We start from the raw sequence: 11,883 nt of genomic DNA, 5'->3' as shown, positions 1-11,883 counted from the left end.
AACAGCATACTAACTCAAATGAATCCACTACATAAAAAATATTAATTTGTTATTGACAGGGGAAGGAGAAAGTTTTTTATTACATATGGTATCTGGCTTTTGAGACAAACACTGTGATCAAAAGACAAAATACGCTATTCTAGGACTTCACCACAGTTTCTGCTTTCAAAAACGGGCGAGATGTTTTGATGTTTTTTGTGTATTTTAAATATTGTATGCAAAGACATAGGCAGAATCTATGAAAAGGTGGTAAATGCTGTTGCAAAAAAAGCAAACACACTGTAAATAATCACAGTAATTGTTATTTTGGTGGAAATAGAAAATGTTATTAGATCGGCTGGCGATATGAGCCGATGCCAACAGTGCTTACAGAACACACTGCAGTCATGGCCCAGTGCAGCTTGGGCGTGACCAAGGCTATAGAACTCCGCTAGAATAGGGTCTCAGACTTCTAGAATAGACTCCGCTAATAGGGCTAGAATAGGGCGTGACGGGCAGAGCGGCAGCCAAGGCCAGCGGCAGCAGCCGTAGCGGTTTATATAGCCTTGGCCGTAGCTGTGGCCGTAGCCAAGGCCGTACCTAGCAGCACCAGTAGCAGCAGTAACATTTCGGGTGTCTTGCGTGTTTCAAGTTGTTTTGATGCCTGAAATACTTTCGACTTGGGATAACCGGATCAGTCGTCTGGTGGTTTACTTTGGATCTTTATTCGCTTGAAAGGTTTGTTAATAATTGTTTTGGGAGCACAATGCGATCTTTATATTTTGCCTTGCTTTAGTGATGTTAGATTTCTCATTTCACCTTGACATCCATCATCCTTGATTTGGTACCTACCTTCCGTGTGCTGGTGAAATTTGAAACAGGGCACCTGGGGCGATTTGATCAAGGCTCTTTAAATTGTCATATGGCAGCCGGTAGCTACAAGGCATTTAAAGATGGATAATTTCACAGTTATCAGGTGACTTACATGCCCTCCGGCACCCTGTTTTCAGATTCCACCCATGTGCCTACTTCCTTACCTAATCTAACCTAAGCTTGCATAACCTAACTGAACCTTATATTACCTAACCTAACCAGTAACCTAACACAAACAATAAGATTGTGTGTTGATTTTGTGCTGAGTTTGAGTTTGCTGGCAGTGCAGTTGCTGGTGTGTTATGATTTAGTGAAAATATAATGATTATTCAGGTCTTGTGTGACTGTCACTTTCCCTGGCTAAAATAGTGTGTGTGATTTCCTTTCATCAATGCTTTTATTTTGTGAATTCTTTTAGTTCTTGGGGTGGGATAATTCCTTGTGTCACCAAAGAGCTCTAATGTCAGTAGGCGGAACTATGGTCATGAGTACCCAAATATAGGAACGTTCCCATTTTTGGGAACGGAGTTCCCAAATATGGGAACGAGCGTTCCCATTTATGACTACGGAAGGCAATTTTTTCGGCCGTTCCCGCACTAAAACTCATTAGTGCATCACGTCTCGAAAAAGTGCATGCTAATTAACGTCTCTACTAAATCTCCATAAAGTTATCTTTAATCTGACCGTGGAACAAGGAAATTGACCGTGGAATGATATTTTTAATGATTTTTTAAAAATGACAGAATGGTGGAAATATGGGTTATACGACATTTAGCATGCAATTTTAAGGAAAATGAAGCATTTTTTAGTTTGAGGTCAACTATAATAATTTTCGCCTGGTTATGAACTTTCATACTATCGACACCAGATCCTGACAAATGCAAGCGAAGACGCGTACGGTCCCGAGGTAATATTGTTGACTTTTGGTGTCTGGGCGGACGACCGCGTGGAACGCGAGTGAATTTACCGAACTACTGTTATAAACTCAGTTTAAGTGGTTTAAAATTATTCAGCTGTATTCTATCAACCCTAAAAGACATATTTTATTTGGATGCTAGCTGTTTAGCGTTGCTTTTAAGGAGCGTCATGAGCGTGGTTTTTGCCTTCGGTATTTTGGGGGTACGATCGTTTTGGGGGAATTTCTTTTATGCAGGTCGCCCTATGTGCCTTATTTATAATTTTCATGCTAATTTTGATCATTTCTCGTGCCCATCCTACCAGGCCTTTTGCCACTTACACTCATTAAGAAAGGAAAAAAGTAGATTTATATTGGGACTAGGTGTTTTGAGAGTGAAACATTTCAGCGTTCCCATTTTTGGATACTTACTTGTGCTCGTCAACTATCGGTGATAAACAGACAGGTGCTTGACATGTCTCCACCCTCGGCGCGGACGGTGGATATAGGCATGGAAGACCTTGTTGAACATCGCTGAGCGTTGTGAATTACGTAATCCTGCAGAGGGGGGCGTGCCCGCTGCGAGATCGACGGGAATAAAAGCGCAGAAGACCGGGCGAAACATGCGACGGTCTTGCCGGAAAGGTCATCTGATGATTGTTGCGTTAACAATAATTTGCGGCGTTGGACGTGATGCTTGATAATGAAAAGAGCCCCTGAAAGGCGTCGGTGAAATCGTTCCCAATTTTGGGTACGCCGTTCCCATAATAAGGAACGCTTGCAGCGCCAGTGTACGAGAGCGTTCCCAAATTTGGGCTCGCGGCCCGGATGATGGACTGCTTTAGAAATAGGCGAACGATTTGAAACTACGATGGGCCTTACAATATCAAACTCTTTCCCAACAATATTGAGACAAATATCAGGCGGTTCACGATCGTTTTATATTTTTTGGACGTCATTTAACGGTTCTTTTTCTTGTTTTAAATAATGCCTACATGGCGTTCCCATATTTGGGTTTATCGTTCCCAAATATGGGAACGAAAATGCGTTCCCGAAAATGGGTACGCTTGACCATAGTTCCGCCTACTGATGTTCTTTCTTTCAAGAGATCTGTGGCATACTTCCCATTGCAATGTGTTACATATGCCTTTCTTTTTTTTAGGTTGAATTGTTGCAGTCTCAGATATTCTGCAGTTGGAAACCTGTAACAATGGCAGCTGACAGACAATCTCAGATCTATCCTAATTTGGATAAGGTTGAGGAGTATGTTAATGGAATTGAACTTAATGGTAAGTACCCCTGAAAATCCATTACACCTAACAATTGAATGGGTGTTTATTTATTTTCAGATGCCATCACATCCCATGGCTAGTGATGACAAAGGCCAGGCCATGGCCAGGCTGACACTTAAGAGGACCTGACACTTGCATGATTTTGTGTCACGCATTGGTACAAATCGAGTCGTGCCCGTGCGCAAATAAGTCATAAACTGACGTGAATTGTGCGTTAAATCGTGATTTCGTGCCATGTCGTGCCTCGGGACGCGAATTTTGAAATGTTTAAAGTTTTGTTCACGACAAAATTTCGCGACCGGATCGTGAGCTATGCGCAAACTGTTCGTGAACTCGTCGTGAACTCGTCGGGACGGTGTGGGAACTGCGTAAACTATGCGCAAACTATGCGGAAAGTATGCGTGAAATCGTCGTACCGGTCCGTGTCAATGTGTGGATCTTGGCTTGCTTTGCAGCGCGAAATTCGGAATTGTTTTGTGTTTTTCCCGAGTCGATTGGACGTCTAGAAGGGAAATTATGACCGAAAATGTATTTAGCAGGCCATTTCAGGTCAAAGAGGTGAGATTAGGTCACACTGGGTCAGGTTAGGCCACAGAGGTCAAATTAGGTCACACGGTGTCAGGTTAGGTCACAGAGGTTACGATGTGTCAGGCCAGGTCACAGAGGTCAGCCAAGGTCACGATAGGTCAGTCCAGCCAGGTCAAACTGGTCACATTAGGTACGGTTAGGACATTTGGGTCACCGGAGGTCACGATGGGTCAGGCTAGGTCACGGAGCTTACATTGGTAAATGTGAGGCCCCATTTTTATATGGCGTGCCCAGCCCAAGTCGGCACAAATTGCGCAAACTCGACGTGCCAATGCGGGAAGTGCGTAAACTATGCGCAAACTATGCAAAAAATATGCGTGAAGTCGTCATAGCAGTCCGTGTTAATGTGGACACTTATGGGCACGCATTCGTGAATTATTCGTGAACTGGTCGTGCACTGGTCGTGAACAGTGCGGGAGCTATCCCAGTTCGTGCACAAAAATGGCACGGCTTGCCACGATATAATCTTGACCAAAAGTCGTGCAAGTGTCAGGGCACCTTTACACGATTTTGTGGCACACAATGCTTCCTCTGGCCTAGTCGTGCCAGTGCGCAAGCTAGTTGTAAATAGACGTGAAGTATGCGTTAACTCGTCTTAACTGGGTGTTATGTTGAAACGATTAATTTTTTAAATCTTCAGAATTTTGTTAACGTCAAAATTTCGTGACCGAGTAGTGAACTAAGCGCAAACTGTCCGTGAACTCGTAGCGAACCCGTATGATCGATGCGGGAGGAGCCGTGCCAGTGCGTGACAATGTGCGCCATGCAGTGCCCACGGGCCACGGCTGTCACGAACTTTTACGAATTGGTCACGGACACCGTACATCGAGTTCACGATTAGTTCACGACATGCTCACGAAATTTTGGGCACCAGAACGGGGCCGTATAACGGCCCCCTTAGCCGCTGATGCTTCATGACCCCATAGAACAGGGATCATCGACCCCTGGCTCAAGACGCGACTGTCTGACTGACGTCCGGTCATGTCCGTCATATCAGTTCTCTTTTTCAGGTACGCAAAAACATTATCTTACATTCTTGTCATCTCTTTTTAACGGATTTAACGCCAGCATTTGTTGTTCATCTGTTACATATTCGCATGAATCAAACATTTTTAATTCAAGTTGTGCATATTTCTCGGTACTGCAGCCCCGGAGCCCGCGTGGCTCCGCTGTCTGCTGGGTGGGTATGTGGTCGTTTCGGCGTCGATGTTACCTTCTGGCCCTCCTGGCTACTATCTGGCCGGTGCCGCGATAGCCGCCGACTCGATAGAAGCGGGGCGCGGCGTGTAGTCTGCGGAGCTGAGAGGCACGCCGCTGCTCGGCCCATTGTCGGCGCCGTCTCCATTCTCGCTCCTGTGTCGCAGTTGGCGAAGTGTCGTTGTGGACGGATCTCTGTTGCTCAGTGCAGCGTTGCAGACTCGTCTGCGAGGCCGTGCTCCAACAGAACAGACAATTGGAGGACTGGTGATGGTGTGTGGCATCCGATCTGCGAAGAAATCGTATTGACTCTGTCGTGTTCCAACTCCGAACTGGTTCGTCGCTGTTGTGAACGACTGTCGATCTGAGGATTTTCGGCTGGATTTTATTGCCTCGTGTCTCGTCGGTCGGTCCACGGACCCATTCGCGGGAGTCTTGCCGAGGCGAGCGGCCGGTAGACCGTCCTTTTGTGCGGCTAACTGCCGAGCTATTACAGGCTGCTCCCTCCGTCGTTCGCGGGCGGACTCTGCCAACCATGCTCTCCGGGCTGCGGAAACTGCGCCGTCAGGCGACGGTCAGCGATCACACTGATCCCGAACAGGAGAGGAAGTCTATCAACTTCGAGAACTTTTACAACAGCTGGAAAATCGGTAAGGTCTTCATGACCGTGCATCTCTGGTTTCTTTGTGAACTGTCTCTGGGTGTTCAAAGGGCAGTTTTGGTTTGTGAATATCGGTGGTATTCAATTCATGTCTTGCGTCTTCAAGTTTTTTTTTTTCAAATTTGCAATAAGACCCTCCGCATTCCATAAGGTCAACATGACCGTTTTAGAAAATCGCTGATCCTCTAAATTTCAAACTGCTCGGAATTTCAAGGTAGTGAAATTCGATTAGTCGTTTCATTGTTACCTTTATGTCGCTGAGCATTGGTCTTCTTTGTGCACCAATCTTGTGACAGATTAGTCATTTCTGCGCTTATTCTGGGAACATGGTGGGCATGTGATTGTAACGTCTCAGAATCGCTGAGATACGGATACCGACACGTAATTATCACCATACCTGTGTCGTCATTCGTTCCTATCGTGTCTGTGTATACAGTTCCATATATTTCCACGCATGTCGGCGCTGTCACTGAGCTCTTTCACAGTCTGCAAACACCGGTTCAAGCCAGTTATTCTCTACTCACGACCTCGCCTTGGCGTACTGATAATAAAAATGTACACATTCCTATGATAAGTGCAGTGCTGGCGCCCTAAACACTCGAGACGATTATTCATGTTTATAGACCGTTTTGACAAGCTGGACGAGTTTAATTGAGATCTAATCAGAAGTCAACATAAATGAATTTCTTCACATTTGCCAAAAGCCTCGTCAGTGAGTATAGTTGTTAGTAGTTCCCTAAGTGTGACGTTCCTTGTCGAGCCTAATATTCTTACAGATAATTCAAGCCACACTCGGTCCCTATCCCGTTCAGGACCGAAGGCTTAGCGTGGCGTTCTGACATTCGGAATCGGCGTCGCTAGTTCCACGCTGACGCTGCCCGTGCAGCCGTGGGTAATGGGTACCTATGTAGATAGTCCGTCCTTGCTGGTGCGTCTGTCGGCGCCGTTTGATTGTCAGTGAAGTGCCGGGTGATGTCACTTTTCACAGCGCGCTGAGCTATACAGTCACGCGATCACGAAAAAGGTGCAACGGAAACACTCTGCAGTTTATCGACAGTTCATTCCGGATGACATTGGGATAATAATGGACATCTGGTGTACTACTTGGCTCACAAGAGTTTATCCAGCATTCTGCAAACTGATGCGGCCACGCACCTTATTCCTTTTATCCCCTGACGTGCGTAAGCTCGCATTATGTTACTAGTGAAATGCATAATTTTCCAAAAGCTCTTTCAGGACGTCGGTAAGGCTTGCCTTGGGGCTGGGGCTATGCGTCCCGGATTTGTTTCTGAAGTGGGTGTGCTCCGCTGCGTCGAGTGGTGACTCATGGCTGTCCCACGCCACTCAGAGGTTAACATCAGTAGAGCGCTCAATGCAGGCCACAGGATGTTTTGTGACATTAGAATGGTGAATACAACAAGCAGATCGGACTTCTCTTCAGTGGGATTGGGAAGCTCTTTTTCTATCTCACGTAGTTGTCTGAATTGGCATCGGAACATGCTGCTAAACTTTAAAGCAGCGATGTCATACTGCTGCGTAATATGCAAGCCATTTTTAAGAAACTTGTACAGCTTTGCTTGACAGGTAGCCCTGTCACATTTTACAGCAGAGTCGTTCATGGTTGATAGCACGGTAAGATTGGAGCGGCGCCGGCCGTGCGGCCCGCGGTTTCCTGTTCGCCGCCCAGTGTCTTTCCGGTCCGGCTGGACTGGAATGCGGCAACTGAGGTCCGCCCACGCGGGGTCCCGAACTGGCTGCACCAGTCCAGTGGTTGACGACAGGGTCAGAATATCTGTTTTTACTTGTCTTGGTCTGATACGGATTTTGGAGATAGTCTTAGCGTGTTACATTATAAGCAACAGCGCATGCTTTCAGACACCAGATGGCTGGTCTGACTAGTCCGGTCCGACCTCAGGTGGACTGAATTGGTCCGGCTCAACTCCAGATTGAACCGTAGAGGCAGTTGGTGGGTCTTGGTCCGTCCCCCGGCTGAACGTAATCGATCCGGTTCGTGCCTGAACCATGCCCGTCTGGTCTGACTTCCAGCCGTTCCTAGAAAATCGTTTGGTCAGAACTATAGTCCGTTTTTCTTATCTTTAGACTTCACTCCAAGATGTTTCGCAAGATATGCACGAGACAAAGCATGGCTTAGAAAAAATCAAGCCCTTCGGAAACAGAAAATATTGCCTTGAAGCCTGGAGAGTGGCGCTCTTGGGTGCGGCAAGTGCAGATTTGTAGTCTCACAAATGTGTATTACATAAATAGGTAGGTACTTATACCTACCTGCTACAAAAATTAAGTTGGATAAAGTTTGGTATGCTAACCGAACTATCGATCCGATGAATTAAAGGGTACCTATAAAAGCGAATATCACTTGGAAATGAACTATTCTGCAAATGGACACAAGTCATCATCAGTGACTTTAGTTCAAGACCTATAGGGCTTGGTTCCAGCCGAAGTTTTTTGAAACCGCAGGTGCGTGCGACTGCGAGTGCGGACCCAATGCAAGGAAATTCTTGAAGGAGCTCGGCGTGTGGCTCGTAACAAGTTCTGGCGACTGTCGTGAAGCACTTGGTTTGTGGTTCGCTATCGCAGACATTCGAGTGAACGCGTTTTCGATAGTATTGACTGTCGATAGTATTGACTGTGACTGTGACGATACTGACCTCACGAAGTATCATGTGGACGGGTTAGACTGCGTGACGAGAGGCCGAGATGAATTATGCCTGTGGAGGTAGGCAACCCGCAGGACATGCGTGTTCAGCGGCGCAGGCTACCAACACGAGTTGGCTATATGAGCGTGTGTTTAGCGATGAATGCAGCATTGATCGAAATTAACAAATATACATACTATTTCAATGTGATGACATGTTTTGCTCGTATTACCCGCTAGTGTCTACAAATCTACCACCAGTAACTCGTAATACAAATTACAAAAGACAGGAAACACAGGAGTCGTACTCGTATATTGGGTATGTTTGGTTCACCGAAGCCATCGTAGGTCCCATGCGCCCTCAATCACTTTCACTGTCACTGTCGTCACTGCTCGAATCCTGAAGTGACACGATCACTGGCTCGATGTCCTCCATCATACCATCTGCTCGCCAGTACACCTCTTCCAGTTCTCGCACGTGGCGGCAGCAGTTTCGCCACAAGTCCGGTGGCGCGGCGTCTCGGCTATCCAGCAGCAGCCTTTCCACGTCATTCAGATGCCCAGTGTTGTTGAACTGGCGGACGTGCGTCTTCATGTTTGCCCAAACCATTTCAATCGGATTGAGGTCGCAATGATATGGGGGCAACCTCAGTACTTCATGACCGGCCTCCTGTGCCACCTTGTCCAACACATACTCGCGTGTCTGTTTCAGAGGGCGAACCAGCTCAAGAAGCTCGACCTTCCGCAAGTCCGGATCAGGATTGACATCATGTACCCGCAGCCATTCTTGGATCGCTTCCTTCCTCCAGCTAGCTGTAGGTGCCTTGTTAGCACATCTTGAATGATACGAGGCGTTATCCATAATGATCACGCTATTCGCTGGCAGGTTCGGCAGAAGTTGGAGTCGAAACCAGTCCTCGAAACAGCTCGCGTTCATAGACGTGTGATAGTCGGCAGACTTGCCGTCCGTCCTCATACACATGAATGCTCCTGGGGTGAAGCCGCTGTCCGAGCCAGCATCGACTATGATTAGGCGCTTGCCCTTCCCTGTCACTGGCTTATGGCCGGCCACGTCGTCACTGTCCAACCACGCGACCGTTCGCATATCAAACTGGTTATACCAGGTCTCGTCCAAGTACACTATAGTGCGCTCTGGGTCGGAGCTTCTAATCTTCCGAATGCGTCTCAGGAACGCGTTCCGGGCTGCCACCACCTGAGGTTTTTCAACCAGCAGCTTTCGGTTGTTCACTTGTCGGAACTTGAATCCTATTTGGAACAGCTGCTTTCGTATGGTTGAGCGCGAGATAGTCTGCTCGAACTTGTCCTGAACTGCCGCTCTAATGGTGTCCAAAGTGACCTTTTTCCCTTCCAGGTACATGGCATGCACCATTCTTCTGAACGCGCACTGGTCAAACTCGTCGAAGTACTCGCGTGGCCCCCTGTTAGGGCGCTGGCGGGCTGGAGACTGGCATCCATGTGTCTCTATTCCACTCTTGAATGCATTAACAGAGGCAATCGACACTCCAGTAGCAGAGCTGGTCTCCTTCGCTACGTTAATGCTAGCCGCTGCACTCTCATCACCTTGCTTGAGGTATTCATCTTTCTTTCGAATAAAATATTGGTAAACATTATAAACCACTTGTCTCGCTTGTGCACCGATCGGTTTTCCTTGCCGAAGTTTTGAGAGCATTGCATATTATTGTATACGAATGGATATAAATTTCAAAAGATATATAAAAGTCTCAGATTTCCTTGATACACAGCAGACATATGGTGTGTTCGCTTTTAGAGCCAGTGGCAATGAGCGTGACGCTTGATTTTTATTATCAAATTGTGTGACGTCACGTGCTAAGTTATCTGCACATCTTGGAGTGAAGTCTAAAGATAAGAAAAACGGACTATATCCTGTTTACCTGATAGTGCAAATCATGTCTGTGAATCGATACTTTTTTCACTGGAACATATCATCGGCTTACATATTACCCATTTCCATTGGTTCTTTTAATCTTTTAAACTATATTTCTATTGGTGGCTTATCTATCTTATGGTGAGCAATTGAAAGTCCGTCTCAACAGTTTTTTTTTTTTTACAAGCTTTATGTTCTCAGGCATGTTGTGGCCGTTTAATGTTGTGGCAAATGTAAACTTCTATCAAGTAGCGCTCTATCAGTAGGCTGTTTTCTGAGTGACGTTTTTGTTTCTACGATTAGGTATGTTCTACGACTTTATTTTCTCGAGCAGCGTCAAGCTTTGCCCGCTGAATCACTCGCTTGAGAGCGTTCCAAACTTCGATAGCTCATTCGTCGCAGCCCATCGGGCCCACCTATCGCCAGCCCCTCTCAGTGGGTGTGCCCTCGGCCTCCCCACACCTGAGCGGGGCTGCGGCGCCCCGTCAGACAGCCGCTGTGGATCGGCTCGTATTTTCACCGATTCCGCCAAGGCCGGCTAGGCGGCGCTCGGAGCAGCCGGCAACGCCGGAACGCCGCCCACGCCACCTCTGGCCTGTTGTGGAGCGCCGCGTTCCGTCGTTGAGGTCCGACGCTGACGGCAGTGACGGCGGCGCCGCGGGATCGGCGGTTGCACGCCGGCCTGCCGGGTCCGGCTGGAGGGGAGGGGCGGTGGGCGGCGGCGGACCGGCCGTCCCCAGTCAGTCGGCTGCAGGCGGGACCGTGTGAGCTGCGACTGTGTCGGGTGGAATATCGGGCGTGTTCAGTCGTCGGTGAAACGGCTCCGTGCTATGGACTGCCTGAAGCTGTGCCGTCGGCGTCAGACACGCTCCCTGGCTGACGAGCTGATGGAACACAACGAGGCTGTGCGACGCGCCGAGAAGGCCCATGAGGCTCAGGGTGAGTGAATAGGGGCGAGGCGACCCTTGTGGAACTCCTGCCCTCGCGCCGTGCCTGAAGACTCAGACGACGGACGGGGCGGAACGCCGTCGCCGTTGGCGGCGCCCTGCCAACTTTTCGACCCGACACGCCCAGCTGGCTACTGAGTGCTGAAAGCAGCGTCCGACTGTGTGCTGTCCCGTGTCTGACGGCCGTGAACGCTCGGGGTCGTGCTGCATTGACGGTGCTGCTCGGTACCGGCACCCCAATGGGTGGGCGTGGCTCGAGCGCGTCCAGAGAACTGAGTTGGCTGAGGGCTGAGGCTGCTCCAATGGACGGGCCTGTACCAGTCAGACTCGCAGCATATGGGACAGCGCTGATGGCTGGTGTAGCCTTATTCGTGAGAAAATTATGTTTAGCGACCACATGCTGTCAGCTGAGCTCTAACCACGGGGAACAGCATCCGCGCCGCACCTCCGGGCTCCGGCGGCCCTCCTATCACTTATCAGTCATATTTACTGCATCTGCCGCAGCTCTCAGGCTCTCGGCGTCCCTGTCGCAGTAGCCCGCGGATCTACTCCCAGTGCTATCTGCGCTGTTGTCGGGTGTTGTCACGGACCACGCCCGAGGCTGTGGGACGTGGGCGGCGGGTCATGTCGGGCGCCGCGCCAGGTCATTGTTTTGGTTGGTACCGCTCCTGATCACACATATGCCTTTCTAGAAGGGAAGACAATGGTGTGCGGAGCTACCGGGGTCCGGCGATAGCGTGCATCTGATGACGTTAGTCGTTATGGTTAATGGTACCAAAGCCTGTACGGAAGTTCGGTAACGTTTACCGGCAGGGAGCGCCTCAGTCCGGTTTGCAGCGTCCTCCCCCCCCCCCCCCCCTGTATCGTCATCACCTCCCCGCCCCCGGATGTG

General features: G+C 48.8%; 1 protein-coding gene across 26 annotated transcripts in view; it reads left to right on the top strand.

The window, feature by feature from the left end:
* Nucleotides 1–149: 149 nt before the first annotated feature.
* The window catches only part of LOC122372289 (1-phosphatidylinositol 4,5-bisphosphate phosphodiesterase delta-4-like), a 36,834-nt gene continuing 25,100 nt past the window's right edge, over nucleotides 150–11,883 (top strand). For 3 of the 26 annotated variants that reach the window (XM_043349324.1, XM_043349316.1, XM_043349305.1), the window contains exons 1-2: nucleotides 381–440; nucleotides 2,910–3,036. In XM_043349324.1, the coding sequence (XP_043205259.1) occupies nucleotides 2,958–3,036 (79 nt within the window). In that variant the 5' untranslated portion in view covers nucleotides 381–440; nucleotides 2,910–2,957. The other 23 variants (XM_043349323.1, XM_043349315.1, XM_043349304.1 and 20 more) reach the window with 20 other exon arrangements.

The sequence above is a fragment of the Amphibalanus amphitrite genome, unplaced genomic scaffold, assembly GCF_019059575.1.
Source record: "Amphibalanus amphitrite isolate SeventyFive unplaced genomic scaffold, NRLGWU_Aamphi_draft 001341F_arrow, whole genome shotgun sequence".
Classification (NCBI taxonomy): domain Eukaryota; kingdom Metazoa; phylum Arthropoda; class Thecostraca; order Balanomorpha; family Balanidae; genus Amphibalanus; species Amphibalanus amphitrite.
Note: the sequence above shows the minus strand (reverse complement) of the source record. Positions and strands in the feature narration are given on the sequence as shown.